General features: G+C 35.5%; 1 protein-coding gene across 3 annotated transcripts in view; it reads left to right on the plus strand.

Annotated features, from left to right (window-relative positions):
• LOC149796537 (sorting nexin-25-like) overlaps positions 1-15,070 on the plus strand; it is a 100,032-nt gene that overhangs the window by 79,310 nt on the left and 5,652 nt on the right. For all 3 annotated transcript variants that reach the window (XM_089961238.1, XM_089961240.1, XM_089961239.1), the window contains exons 18-22: positions 2,486-2,613; positions 3,472-3,537; positions 6,929-7,075; positions 9,284-9,465; positions 12,872-12,972. In XM_089961238.1, the coding sequence (XP_089817364.1) occupies positions 2,486-2,613; positions 3,472-3,537; positions 6,929-7,075; positions 9,284-9,465; positions 12,872-12,972 (624 nt within the window). The remainder of the gene's footprint in view (positions 1-2,485; positions 2,614-3,471; positions 3,538-6,928; positions 7,076-9,283; positions 9,466-12,871; positions 12,973-15,070) is intronic.

Here is a 15,070-nt window from a genome sequence, read left to right on the forward strand (position 1 = left end):
TGTGTTGAGTACCGGCTAGGTAAATCTACAGTGTTGAAAACAAAATTAAACAAGAACACTCAGAAAGTGGAATCAGTGAATCGAAGGATAAAACGCAGCTTACCAAAGAATATAACATTTAAGAGAAACTTCCATGGCAGGGTTCATAGTTCTGTTCATAACTGCAACCATGGACCTGGAGAATCTCTGGTTAGGCTATGTCAATCTATTGGATGTCCAATTTCAGCTTGCAGTTCTGTGTCACAACATCTGAAAAGCAAGCAAGATATATATAGCAGAGATAAAATATATAAAGCAAGTAAAGTATATAAGAGAAAAAAATCTGAGAAAAGGGCATTTCTTTACAAACTCTATGAGAAACATCAAGAAGAAAAGAATTATAACAAAGGCAAATTAATGTGCATTATGGCTAAAAAAATAAAAGCAAAGTATGAACATTCTTACCATAAACAACCTCCATTTTAGTACATTTCTACAGGTTGAGGCAATGCGGCATGTGCAGTTTTGTGCAGTCCTTGATTTTTACAATGCTCTCTGCTTTGATTTACTGAATGTGTCTCTAAAGTTAAATGATCAGTATTGATACATACGCGATTGTGACATAAGTGGCTTACATTTAAAATTTCTCCCCCACCCCCATTTTTGGTATTGTTGCATATGTTAAATGGTATTTAACCATATAGGCCAATCTGTGGACACCAACATATGAAATTGTGCCATCAGGCCATACTATTCTCTTTTTCCCATAGCCGGAGCTATCTACTGCCCCTGTCCATTGTATACAACCCTTCCCATCTGTGTTTGGTATTGATTTCTTCTCCAAAATCACATGCAAACCATGAAAAAAAGACTCCATTATGATTGTCATATGTAAAAACCACCAAATTGATACCCTGGATGCACGTGGTAACCATGGAAACAACAAGCTCCTATTATGGTATAGGTCACATATAGGACTCACGGTACTAATTCCACTCCAATGGTAAACATATGGAAAAACTATCATATTCAAAATTCAATAACTTAAAATTTATGGGTGCTGATAATGACACCTATAATTTTTCGTGCACATCTAACCTTGGTGCAAGTTTTTTATGTGTGGAGAACACCATATGACCCGCAGCAATTTGTTTACATACATGTGCATGAAACACGTGTTATTGATTCTGCACCAAATGAATCAGGTGCTACTTTCAGTATTGAGTACTCCTGAGTCAAGCCTGTAAAAATGCTAAAATTGCATCAGTAGAAATTTGTCAATATTTTTCTTACATTACATATAGGATAAGCTCTCAAAAGATATTTTTCCTAAAATTTTAATTTTCATTATTAACCAATTATGGACCACCAAACCTGTAAATACTCTATCATTTCTTCACCCATTTCTAGACTGGTTCACAGTTCTTCCGTATAATTAGTACCATGTGTCCTTCAGGTGTTACACAGCATTCTGCAAAACCATTGTTTATCTCCCTTTGCATATCCATGATCCAACTTCATTGGCAAGGTTAATAAAGATTTAATTTAATAAAATGTGTGTCATACATACACAAATCCTTTCTCAGAACAAAACTGATTTGGTTTAGTTTATATTTATTGCAACTTTTTGTACAATTTTTCACAAATTTAAAAACAATTTAAGTAAAATTGGAACACATTTGGATTTATAAATGTTTACATGGTATATAAAACATTATAAGGGATTGCCTTCAGAACTCTTTGACTTTTGATAAGTTTTGCTTTTATACTTAAAAAATTCTTTAATTTATTGAAAAAAACCTTCAGTTGACTTGAGGGAATACAGAACACTGAAGCTGAATAAAATATATCATTTTAAATTTAATTTTTTTTATTGACATGTTACAATTTGTTGCACAAAATGACATATATTATTCAGTTTGGTAGTTTATAATATAACATGTGCTGAATGTTCAGTATCCATTAGAAGAAATACTCCTTGAAAACTTTTTAAATCTTTGAAAGTCCATGAATAAGTTCTCTAGGCTGTATGAAACAGGGATTAAGTTATTTTTAAACAGCTGTTGTGCACTGTAATTTCTATAGAAATGATTTCTCAGTTAAATATTTACATGAAATTTCTTAAGTGACATTGATTAGGTTAAAAGCGATTTGGTTCAGTTTATTAACTAAAGTTTAAGCAACATGAATTCAGAGATAGGCATATCATAGTTCCAGCCTGGATGTTCAAGACAGAAATTTTGTATGTCCTATGTATAAATACAAATTAAAGATGCATATGAAATGCAGTATACAAGTCAGACTGCATTGATCTAGATCTGCTACCACATAATGTGCATGCAGATCTGGGTCTCAGCAATTTGTTAGGGTAATCAGTGGAACAAACAACCTGGACCCTGATCTGCTGGTACATTATGCAGCAGATCAGGAACTGTGTAATTTGCAGATGGTTTCAGTTTATAAGCGAGTATGTATGGTATGTAATAACATTGTTTTTATTCCATAGGCTGTGATGAAGGATGAAAGAATGGCCCAGAGTGAGGCTCTTTATGGTTTGCTTACTCCTTCACCTGAGTATTTCCAACAGCCTGTGCAAGAGAAGAAAAAAACATTTTTGAAAAATTTCTTTCGCAAGTGAGTAACTTCACCCGTTTGATCAAGACTGAAAATTACAAGTTTAAAAAGTATAAAGACTGGTAGGACAGAATCTGACATTGGATTCTACTGATTACCTGCATATCTTAGTCAATGTATGAGTGAAATAACTGTGGCCAACTTGGATTATTTTAAGTAGCTTTGTAATATGATAACCTTTCTCAAATTGATTCTTTCATACTTTCAGAATTCCTAAGAGTTATATGTTCATGAGGTTAAATGTCACAATTTACATTATCTTAATGTGTCAATTCTTCTATTACCAATAAAAAATCATTTTATTCATGGCTACCTTTATTCTGAAACAATTCTGTTTTTTGTTTTCTGCCAGTTTTTATGGAGTTTGAATGTTGCTAGAAACTAAAACTTTAAAGCCACTGCTTCTGTGGCCTAAATGGTTCGAGCATCCACCTCGGATGCAGGAGGTCGTGGGTTTGAACCTAGGCCAAGTCACACCAAAGACTTATAAAATAGGTACTGGTAGCTGCCTTGCTTGGCCCTCAGCATTAACAGGTTAGTGTTAGGAAAGGTCAAAGTGGTGTCAGGATAATATGACTGGATGGGACATGATACTACATGTCTGTGACATAATGCCCTGTCTATCAGACATGACTGTAAACTGCCACACTTCAGACATATTAGCGATAAGGCTAAAATTGTTAACGCTACATTATAAATGCAAAAGAACAAACACACTTTAAAGACATGAAGAACAATAATGCTTATAAGTACTTATAACTAACAGGAATGCAAATAATCTATAGCATAAATATCAGATACCAAGTAAATATTCTAAGACGCAAAGCTGGTGATTGCAAAAGTTATTTTGTTTTTCAGTCTTCCAAGTATTGGCACAGACACTAGAGAAACTGATGAGGAACTTATTTTCACAGGCGATGAAGGGTTTGTACCAGTTTTGTTTTCCATGCATGTAGCAACTGAGAGTGAACTTTTGTTTCAGCATATTCTCAACCAACCATGTTACATAATAATAATGTATTAAATTCATGTTCTTTTGAATAAATGCTGACACAGTTTGGTTTGGTTGTTTGTTTTTTTTTTTTCGTAACGTATTTATTTTGTGTTGACCTCTTTTTCAGTTATCCATTAGTCTGTCCCAGAAATGTTTACTGTTAGTGTTATCTAACAGATATGCACATTGCCAAGAGACCTTGTATACTTTTATTCTTATATAAAGATGACCTTAATTGATTGTAACACTTAATATATTTTAATAGAGCTGTGGCCCCAATGCTGAACATAATTTACTCTCTGCACATCTTGCCATATTAGTGCAATCCTACTAAGAAATGTGATTCAGTTGGGAAAAAAAATCAAATTTTGTCAAGTTTTACTACCACGTGTAGATAACCATATTTCTCCAATAATTAGACATGGGGACCTGCCTGGTAAATTTGGTCATTAAGTCGAGATGGGGGAATATTATCAAACAATACTTTAAGTGGAGAGGGGTGAATATTATCAAACAAAATACTGTGATTGGAGAGGGGGGAATATTATCAGACAAATACTGTAAGTGGAGAGGGGGGAATATTATCAAATACATACTTCAGTAGTAAATATTTGACAAAATTATATAAAATCAGCTAATCATCAAGCATGGGCTTGTTATCAACTAAGGACTTGCCAAGCATGGGCTTGTTATCAATCATGTGTTTATCATCAAGTATGGGCTAATCATAAAGCATGGACTTATCAGCGGACATGGACTTATCATCAAGCATGGACTAATCATCAAGCATTTGGTTATCATCAAACATGGGCTAATCATCAAGAATGGGCTTATTATCAAGTATGAGGTTATCATCAAGCATGAGGTTATCATCAAGCATGGGCTTATTATCAAGCATGGGCTTATTATCAAGTATGAGGTTATCATCAAGCATGAGGTTATCATCAAGCATGGGCTTATTATCAAGCATGGGCTTATTATCAAGTATGAGGTTATCATCAAGCATGAGGTTATCATCAAGCATGGGCTTATCATCAAGCATGAGGTTATCATCAAGCATGGGCTTATCATCAAGCATGGGCTTATCATCAAGCATGAGCTTATTATCGAGTATGGGCTTGTTGTCAAGCATGGGCTAATCATCAAGCATATGTTTGTCATCAAGCATGGGCATGTTATCAAGCATGGGTTTATCATCAAGCAGAAGCTTATCATCAAGCATGGGCTTATCATCAAGCATGAGGTTATCATCAAGCATGGGCTTATCATCAAGCATGGACTTACCATCAAGCATGGGCTTATCATCAAGCATAAGCTTATCATAAAGCATGGGCTTGTTATCAAGCATGGGTTTATCATCAAGCAGAAGCTTATCATCAAGCATGGGCTTATCATCAAGCATGAGGTTATCATCAAGCATGGGCTTATCATCAAGCATGGACTTACCATCAAGCATGGGTTTATCATCAAGCAGAAGCTTATCATCAAGCATGGGCTTATCATCAAGCATGAGGTTACCATCAAGCATGGGCTTATCATCAAGCATAAGCTTATTATCAAGTATGGGCTTGTTGTCAAGCATGGGCTAATCATCAAGCATATGTTTGTCATCAAGCATGGGCTTGTTATCAAGCATGGGTTTATCATCAAGCAGAAGCTTATCATCAAGCATGGGCTTATCATCAAGCATGAGGTTATCATCAAGCATGGGCTTATCATCAAGCATGGACTTACCATCAAGCATGGGCTTATCATCAAGCATAAGCTTATCATCAAGCATGGGCTTATCATCAAGCATGGGCTTATCATCAAGCATGAGGTTATCATCAAGCATGGGCTTATCATCAAGCATGGACTTCCCATCAAGCATGGGCTAATCATCAAGCATGGGCTTATCAAGCATGGACTAATCATCAGGCATATGTTTGTCATCAAGCATTGGTTTGTTATCAAGCATGGGCTTATCATCAAGCAGAAGCTTATCATCAAGCAGGGGCTAATCATCAAGCATGGGCTTATCAAGCATGGACTAATCATCAGGCATATGTTTGTCATCAAGCATTGGTTTGTTATCAAGCATGGGCTTATCCTCAAGCAGAAGCTTATCATCAAGCATGGGCTTATCAAATATGGGCATATCATCAAGCATAGGCTTATCATGTATGGATTTATCATCAATCATGAGTTTGTCATCAACCATGGACTTATCAAGCATGGGCTTATCATCATGTATGGATTCATCATCAAGCATGAGTTTGACATCAACCATGGACTTATCAAGCACGGGCTAATCATCAAGCATGGACTTATGAAAAATGGACATATTAATAAGCATGGACGTATCATCAGGTATGGGCTTATCATAAAGCATTGACTTAACAATAAGCATTGTCTTATCAGGCAGGGACGTACCATCAAGTATGGGCTTATCATCAAGCATGGACCTATCATCAAGCTTGGGTTTGTCATCAAGCATACTTTGGTATGGATTCTGATGGAGTATGTTTGTTTCAACTTGAAAGTGACTGGATCTTTTCTTTGTCCAAGGCAGAATCTTCACAATGCGTTTCTTTTTCCATATGTTTTACAAGCATAAATATAGTTGACCCAACAGTTGTATATTCATTACAATCTCTACCCAAGATTTTTGGGGGGGTGTGATAGTTTTTATTTCCCCATTTAATTTATTAATTCAAATATTCACTGCTAAGGTGGCAAAAGGTGGACAGTAAATCAATCATGAATGATTTTTGACTTTGAGGGATTCCCTCCTTGCATTTGGCATTGTCTCCATTCTCATTTCACCAGAAATATAGTCTCTTTCCCTAACAATAGTAACAATCTATGTGGTCTTACTACAATTAGTAACAAAGTATAGATCCACTGGCCAATGGAGGTAACTCAAATTTACATAAATGATCAGACCTAATAGTAGTTGTCTCCACTGATGGTATTACATAAAAAAGTGGTAGAAAATGATTTTAAAAGGAAATGACAGCAATTTATCAGATAATGTCTCAGATGGTAATCAGCTAGTGACATTTGAAATAAATTTTTGAAAAATATAAGATTATTTAGAGTAGAATATATATATCATAATAGAAGAGACGATGAATAACAGCATATTTATAATTGTGTTCTTCCATCTGATCTTATATACATTAGTTTAACCTCATCCTACAAAGCCATCAGTATTCCTAATAACCTGAGTTTTGTATTTGATCCCTGTTAAAACTGGAAGAGAAAAAATAGATGTTTTTCAATCCACATGTGCAAAAGTTTTGTTTATAATTCATGCCCATGTTTCTTTGTTGTTTTTAGGACGAAAGAAGACCGCAGTAAGGATTCTATCGCGGAGCCTCTCTATTGCTTGATAAGTGAAGTGTTTGAGCTTCAGGGGATGTTTAAATGGCTAAGAAAGAGCTTCATAGCTTTTGTAGAGGTCACATTTGGCAGGTCTATCAACAGGTAAGGAATGACAGTAATGATGTTGTTCTTTTTAACAAGGCTTTATTTAGTTAGGTGCTAAATACTGCAGACCTATGTATTTACTCACTTATAAGTTCAGTCAAAATGCAAACAAAGATCCTGATCTGCCATATTATAATGCACTTGAAGACCAGGGTCTGTGTTGTTTATTGTACTGATTATTCCTCACAGACTGCACAGACCCAGTTCTGACAGTGCATTATGCAACAGCAGATCTAGGTCTTCGCAGTTTGTTGTTGGTCTCATCTTATAAGTACATTACTTATGATAAGATTTTTTCCCAATATGAAACAAATTAAGGAATTCATTTGTACAAATATCCAATTTTTCATTATCCAGTTTTCTAAAAGTCTGAATTCATGACTATTTAATTATGCAGATGTAACCATCCAGCAAACTCAGCAGGAGTAAACAAAACATGACAAAACGTTGGGTTTACACCATCTCGTCCCACTTTTCAAAGAAATCATTGGGGTTTCCTGATTCCATTCATACTAATGTGTATGTAATGGCAGTCTTCCTTCATTGTTTTAATAAGGACTTAATGCTTCAGGATAATATCTCAGGTACTATGCAGACATACACATGATCATAGCTGCCAACCCTCACGAATTTGGTGTGAATTTCACGACTTTTTTAGCGATTCACGGATTCACGCTGTAAGACAAAAATTCACGAATTTTCTGATCCTCAATTATTTTAAATCTTTAATAAAATAACCGATTTTCCGTTAAGCGCTAGTCGTGATATTCGCAGTTGCCGAAACGGTCCAGTACCGCTGGTCACGATATTAGTAGATCTACAGCCGATTAGTACAGTTGGCCCGGTCGCAAGCATTTTAGCCTATTTTAATCTGTATGTATAAGAGTAGTTTTACAAGTGCTTTTGAGAGAAACTAGGGCCTAACCGGAAATTTGCTCCGCGCATGCGTCAAAACACTGATTCGAGTTACCGTTCAGTATCGTTCAGCATCGCATGTAAGATTTTGAAAATGTCTTCACCACCATGGAAAAAGAAATGTATTACTCAAAAAGTGAAGTTTAATTTGGAATATATCAAAAATTGGACGTGCATTCTGCCATTAAAAATTGATATTCATTCATGCTTTTTGCACTCAGTGTGCCATCGCAGAGACGATGTGAGGAAGAATGTCGGTTGCAAAAAACACGTCGAAGTTGGGGAAATTAAGAATTCGCAGATTTCAGCTCTGGAATATTTTAAACCATTGGCGGAAGACCCGCAGGCTACCAACGCTTAAGCATTATTTGTGAGTTTTCTTGTGTCGAACACAATCTATTTTTATCAGCTGGAGACCATGCTAAACATTTGTTCTGACATGTTCCCAGACTCGAAAATCGCTTCCAAATTTTCCTGTGGAAGAACCAAAAATGCTGCAGCTCCTGTGCATTCCTCACAGCAACAGTGATAGCGAAAGATTATTTTCTTTAGTGAGGAAAAAAAAAAGACAGACTTTAGGACCTCCTTAGCAGCAGAAAATTTGTCAACAATTTTAGTCCCCAAGATCTACCAGCAGGCAAGAAGTCGGAACTGTTTAGAAAACAAATTTACGATCAAGCAGTTGAGGAAGTTCAAGTCTGCCACAGTATCATGTCTTAATAAATAAATATTTCTGCATATATGTAGTGTTTTATTTTTATTTTGCGAACTTGATATAGCGTAGTATTGATGGTCGGAGTAGTCAGAGTGGATGGAGTTATTGTCATGGTATTTTTTCACGAATTTGTGTCCAAATTCACGACTTTTTATCCCTATTTTCACTAATTGTGAGCCTGGAAGGTTGGCAGCTATGCATGATTCTTGAAACTTTGATCCAGTCCCTAGGGTCATAGCTAGGGATGGAAAGGTTGATCCACTTCTAAGGGGTATAGCTTTGAAGGATTTGATTTACATACTTGGAACAGAGCTATGAATTGGGAAGTGCCAAGATAAATAAGAAAGTCAAGCATGTTGATGCTGCTCATCTACCCTTGAATCTTTTTGTATTTAAGAATGTGATTTTTTTTCATATCAGATTAATAATCGTTATTGAGGTGTTTTATTATTGTATAATATGTTTTAATTGTCAGCCTAACAGATGTAGATATTTTAGGACAGTAAATAAACATAGGCACAGATCTCAACATGGTCAACCAATTTACTTAACACTTTTGTCTTGTTCATTTTCAGACAGTTGCGGGAGACTGTGTATTGGCTTTTCACTGAGTCAATGATGATCTATTACATCGGCAATTTTAAGGAATCCATGTGGCCCGATGGTAAACTTGCTGAGGCCTTGCCAGTTAGGACTGATGAACAAAAGCTTAAAACCAGAATAAAAGCTAAAGACAAGTTTCTAAAGAATATGCCAGGTATATAACAATGTGTGAAGGATTTGCATTGGAACCTTAGTTTATTAAAGACATTAATTAGAGCAAATGTGATGAATTAATATTAGTCATTATGAATTTTCATTCATTCACAAGTATGGGCAAAAGCCAAATTGAATTATCACTCATTCCACTGGCAGCAGCAGCATTTTTTTAGGTTTTTATATATGACAAAAGTCCCAAAACAGGGAGGGAAAACTATAATAAGAAAGAAGAATTAAGAGGTTGTACCTTTTTATTTCCATGCACCCTACCGTCCTTCTGACACTCATGCAAGGCCAAGGTCATTTGAAAATCTTGGTTATGTTTTCAGCTACAGTTTTTCTGTATGGTCTTTATTCCCAAATGCTAAAAGGAATAGCTGTCTTACTTGGTCTTTAGAAACAGGTATCACTTCCCTTTTAAGTCCTTGCATCCCAGCCATGTCTGTGACCCTTAGGCAAGGTCATGGTCATTTGAAAATATTGGTTATTTTTTGGTTAAAGTCTTCCAGATGGTCAAATAATTATGTACCTTGGGATTAATAGATGTTATATATGCACTGTAGGATCAGGAAGTTCTGCACTTTTATATACACTCAACCCTACCCTCTCACAATGACCACAGATACGGTCAAAGTAATTTTAAGATCCTTTTAAGTTTTCATGTAGAACATTTAGCTCACCAAGTCATAAATCATAGTGAGTTTATGGTTTGGCCCTGTGTATGACATGCATCCATCAACATTTGATATTTTAAATATCTTTTTAAAACCTACTAAATTAGTTTCGTCCAAAATGTTGTTGGAGAGTGTTCACACCTATATCGCTTAAAGTTTATAGCTTATTAAAATGATGCTGTTTTATCATCAGATCACCATTATTAAAAACAGAAGAATCGTTAAATCACTTCTCAAAACCTGCTTTACAGAAATCAACAAAATTGGACAGAAAGAATCCTGGCATGAGGTTTTTACAGATGATTCCAATCTGCCTGCAAATGTAGCCCCCATTATGAAAAACAGAAACTCCTTGACACAGTTTCTACAAATAAAACCCTGAAAAGAGAATTTGCTGAAATTTGTCAGCTTCCTGGCTTAAAGGGCTTACAATTCGGTACAAATGATGCTTAGTCTAATCCATCATCAGAAATGGCTGCCATCTTTAAAACTATTTTCTAAAAAGGCATTGGAATTTGACCAAAAACATCCTGGCTTTAAAAGGCTTTCAAGTTCAGATAATGATGATGACAGTGAACGTAAAGCATTAAAGTTAGTTCAGATGATGTTGATGACTGTAAATAACCATGAATTGATTGAAATTGACTAGTCAGTACTGGTTGTACAAATGAAATTGCTGTCAGTTTCCACATGATATAAATTCCTCAAACTTTGTCGATATTACAGGTTCATTAGTTTATAGTTACCTTGTATTGCAGCCTTATTGATCAACTATCAATGCAATATTGTGAATTCCTAATGAACTTGAGGATTTTATCTAAAGTCTGTCCATCTTTTGCCAAGGTCTGACTTTACTGAAGCCATCATGATCACCACGTAATGACTTTCACATTCAGATCCTTTACCTCAAACAATAAATATCAGCAATATCAACCTTAAATTCACGCCGTCATTACAGAACTTGATGGTTCTCTCGAGAGTGTGCTCTCATTACACCAACGTATAATGAACATATGCAAGGCTAAGCTCCTTTTTTTCAGTTGATGCCTGCAAAACACTTGTGTGTTCCTTAGTACTTTCAAGTCTGGACTATTGTAATTCACTTTAGTCGGGTTCATCTCAGTAACTTCTACAGAAACTTAAGAACACCTGCCCCCAGCTCTGTAACCTTCACTGGCTACCTATTCGATCCAGAATCAAACACAAAATCTGTTCACTCTGCTACATTTCATATACCTATCTGACCTCACCCATGTGTAACCCCATCTAGAAACCTATGATCATTGACATTCATATTCTCGTCATTCCCACTGTTAAAACGAAGTCATTTGGACAATGTTCTTTTTTGTACCAGGGCCCAGCTATGTGGAATGAATTGCTCATTAGACACAAGGACACTGATTTTATTAAAGAGTGCTCTTAAAATTCAGCTTTTTGACAAGAGTAGACTTAAAAATTTAATAGTGTTTTTTTCCTTAATTATTGTCAACATGTTTTTGTTTTGTAATTGTAATGATGTTTGGTTTTTGTAGTCTTGTTGTATATGTTTTTATGTGTCATCTAATATTATAAAGTGCTTAGTGCTTCTAAAGATTAGGCACTGTACTAAGTCCACAATAATTATTATTATTATAATTATTATTATTATTATTATTATTTACTGATTGTCACCACATCTCAGCATTAGATGGATATATCAACATGGGGTTTTCACCAAAGATTTCTTATGATGTCTAGTTGGTCCTAAATCAAAATGGTGCTTATCGTAAGTGCACATGGTATGTAAGTACAATGGCAACCATCAGAAACATTTTGTTTCAGCTACTTTTACTGAACTGATGGATGTGTCTGCATGAGCTTTCAATAAAAAACTTTTTATGATATCTAGCTGGCCCTAATTGAAAATGACCACTCCAGTGGCCTGGTGGTTAGAGCATCCACCTCGGATGCAGGAGGTCTTGGGTTTGATCCCTGGCTGAGTCATACCAATGACTTATAAAAATGGTGCTAACAGCTGCCTCGCTTGGCACTCAACATTAAGAGTTTAGTGTTAGGACTGGTTGGTCCATTATCAGGATAATGTGACTGGGTGGGACATCATGCTACATGTCTGCAGCATGATGCCCCAGTGCTAGACATCACTATAAACAGCCATGCTGCAGACATCATAGCGATATGACTGAAAAATTGTTAAAGCTATGTTAAAAAATCCAAATCACGCACACACTAAGTGAAAATGATGCTAAGCAGATACTCAACTCTGAATCTTGCTTGAAATATTCTAATCAATATAAAAGCTGTATTTGTCAATTTTTAGTAAGATTTCCATGTATACATTTAGTACTTGAACACTATTATGGTTTATGAAGGAGGAACCAGATCAATTTCATGGCCAGGTTGACAATCATGAAAATCTGGTTGCTAATTCTAATCAATTAATAGTTGTGGTTATTTGAGGCATTCACTTAAGGACTTCTTATGAAAAGTAGTTATTTCTAAATGAAAATGGTAAACACTTGTTGAAAATGGACGAATTTCATCATTCTTTTGACTGTCTTAGATCTTTTTACTGGTTTTGTTTCTCATGTGTACTGCTGTGTGAAAAATATAAATTTTGCTCATGTTCTGTATACCCATAATTAAACCTCTTTTGCCTCAGCAATGAGGTATTTTGTATAAAAATATACATAACCTGTCTCATTTATTAAAGGCCTACACTTTGTTTTACAGAGGCTGTGAAATCATTAGTTGGGGACGACAATGCAAAGAGAGGGGCAATCAAAATGTTTGAAGTCTTTCAAGATGTGCGGCTAAACAAGCACCTGTTTTATGTGAGTCCAAGACTGTACAATACTTTGATTAATCTGCACATTTGTGGGACAACAGATATTTATTGCTGTCATATTGACAGATGTATAACACAAATCTGATTGCATTTGATACAGACCCAGGTTAAAGTCTGTGTCATTGACTTGACAGCATAAGATTAGCATAATGCAAAGACCAAGGTTAGAGTCTGTGTCATTGACTTGACAGCATAATGCAAAGACCCATATCAGGGTCTAATTTATTAACTTTATACCATAAGTAGAGTTTGTGCTGTAGACCCAGATTGGGGTCTGTGTCATTGACTTGACAGCATAATGCAAAGACCCAGATCAGGGTCTAATTTATTAACTTTATACCATAAGTACAGTTTGTGCTGTAGACCCAGATTGGCGTCTGTGTCACTGACTTATATAATAAGAGTAGTATATGTGTAGACTCAGTCCAAGGGCTGTGTTATTGACTTGATATCATAAGTATGGTATATGGCATAGACCCAGATCAGCATAGCCCAACCCTCATGATTTTGGCATGAATTTCACAACGTTTTCAGCAATTCACTGATTCCTGCCGCATGCACAAAAAAATCACGAATTCCCCAAGTCTCAATTATTTTAAATCTTTAATAAAATAACCGATTTCCCATTAAGCGCCGGTTGTGATATTGGCAGTTGCCGAAACGGCCCAGTACTGCTGGTCGCGATATTAGTTGAACTATAGCTGATTGGTACAGTTGGCCTGGTAGCAAGAATTTAGTGTATTTTAATCTATATGTATAATAGTAGTTTTACATATACTTTTGATAGAAACTGGGGCCTAACCAGAATTTTGCTCTGAGCGCTGCGAACACTGATTTGAACTTCAGTTTAAATTTATCCTACTGTTTAAACATGAAAACTGAGGTAAGGACAATTAAATTCCAGATAGCAGCAGCTTCTGTTTAACAACACAAACAAGTAAGAAACACTGAATTTACACTTAAATGCAAACCAAATGTTTATTCCTTGAGCAGTAATGGTCCAGTTATGAGATTGTTGTGGTCAGATTAATTACAAACAATTACCATGACAGGACCATAATTTGAGCTGTAAGTACAATGTGCCAAGTCAAAGGGATTCTTGTTTAAAACACACCCTTCCCATGCTGAAATTGACATCTTCTGATGACAATATTTTTATAACAGTGTTTACAATGGTCACTGTCTTTATTTCTGCAAAACATCCTCTCAAGCTAATTCTTTACTAGGGAGAGACCATTTAAGTTTCCAAAGGGTTATATTATTTGAAACAAAATTAATTTGTGATGAATGAAAGAATAAAAATTTACCCTATCTGAAATAATAATAAATTAAATGACCAGTCCCATAAAGTAGAAATGCAATCAGAATTATACTAAAGTTCATAGCTGTGTACATGTATATTCAGCCTCATGACTGGGTCATTACTTTCAAGGACTAAACTTGTGCTTCACTGTTTTCTTGTTGTTTTTTGTTTCTTTTAAAAACAGAAGCGGCTGTCATTGGGAATTTAAATATACATACCTCTCAGAGGATTACTTTTCATGTTAAACAGTAGAGTAAATTAGCACTTTTCAAGAGAAGATCAACAAGGTCTTGTCAAATCAGCGTATAAGTTTGTTCAGGTTTCTTTGATTAAAGTAAAAGCGTAAACTTATTACAAAATATGTCAATAAGCCTTTTGTAAATGAAAAAGTACAGTAGTATTTGTGTAGTTTTTTAGGCATAACAATTATGTTAATATTATCAAAAATTTGATTTGGCATTATATCTAATACATACTCTTCATTAGAACTTTGAAATTGTATAATCATCTGACAACAATGTAGATAAACTGGTACCTGTCACTCCCCATAAACTTCTAAAGAGGATGCTTGCAAGGATCATGCACAGTAAACCATGCCTGTTTGATAGAGACCACATCCACTCCCTGTGGTCATCCTCAATGACTCCATGAGAAAGTATGGTGTGCAGAGCAATTATCTGCGAGCTGTTACAGCAACTCTTTCAGGACACACAGAGAGATGGTGGGTGTGATGTGATGTGATTTGGATTTTTAACGTAGCTTTAACAATTTTACAGTCATA

The sequence above is a fragment of the Sinohyriopsis cumingii genome, chromosome 6, assembly GCF_028554795.1.
Source record: "Sinohyriopsis cumingii isolate HCF-2022 chromosome 6, ASM2855479v2, whole genome shotgun sequence".
Taxonomy (NCBI): Eukaryota; Metazoa; Mollusca; class Bivalvia; order Unionida; family Unionidae; genus Sinohyriopsis; species Sinohyriopsis cumingii.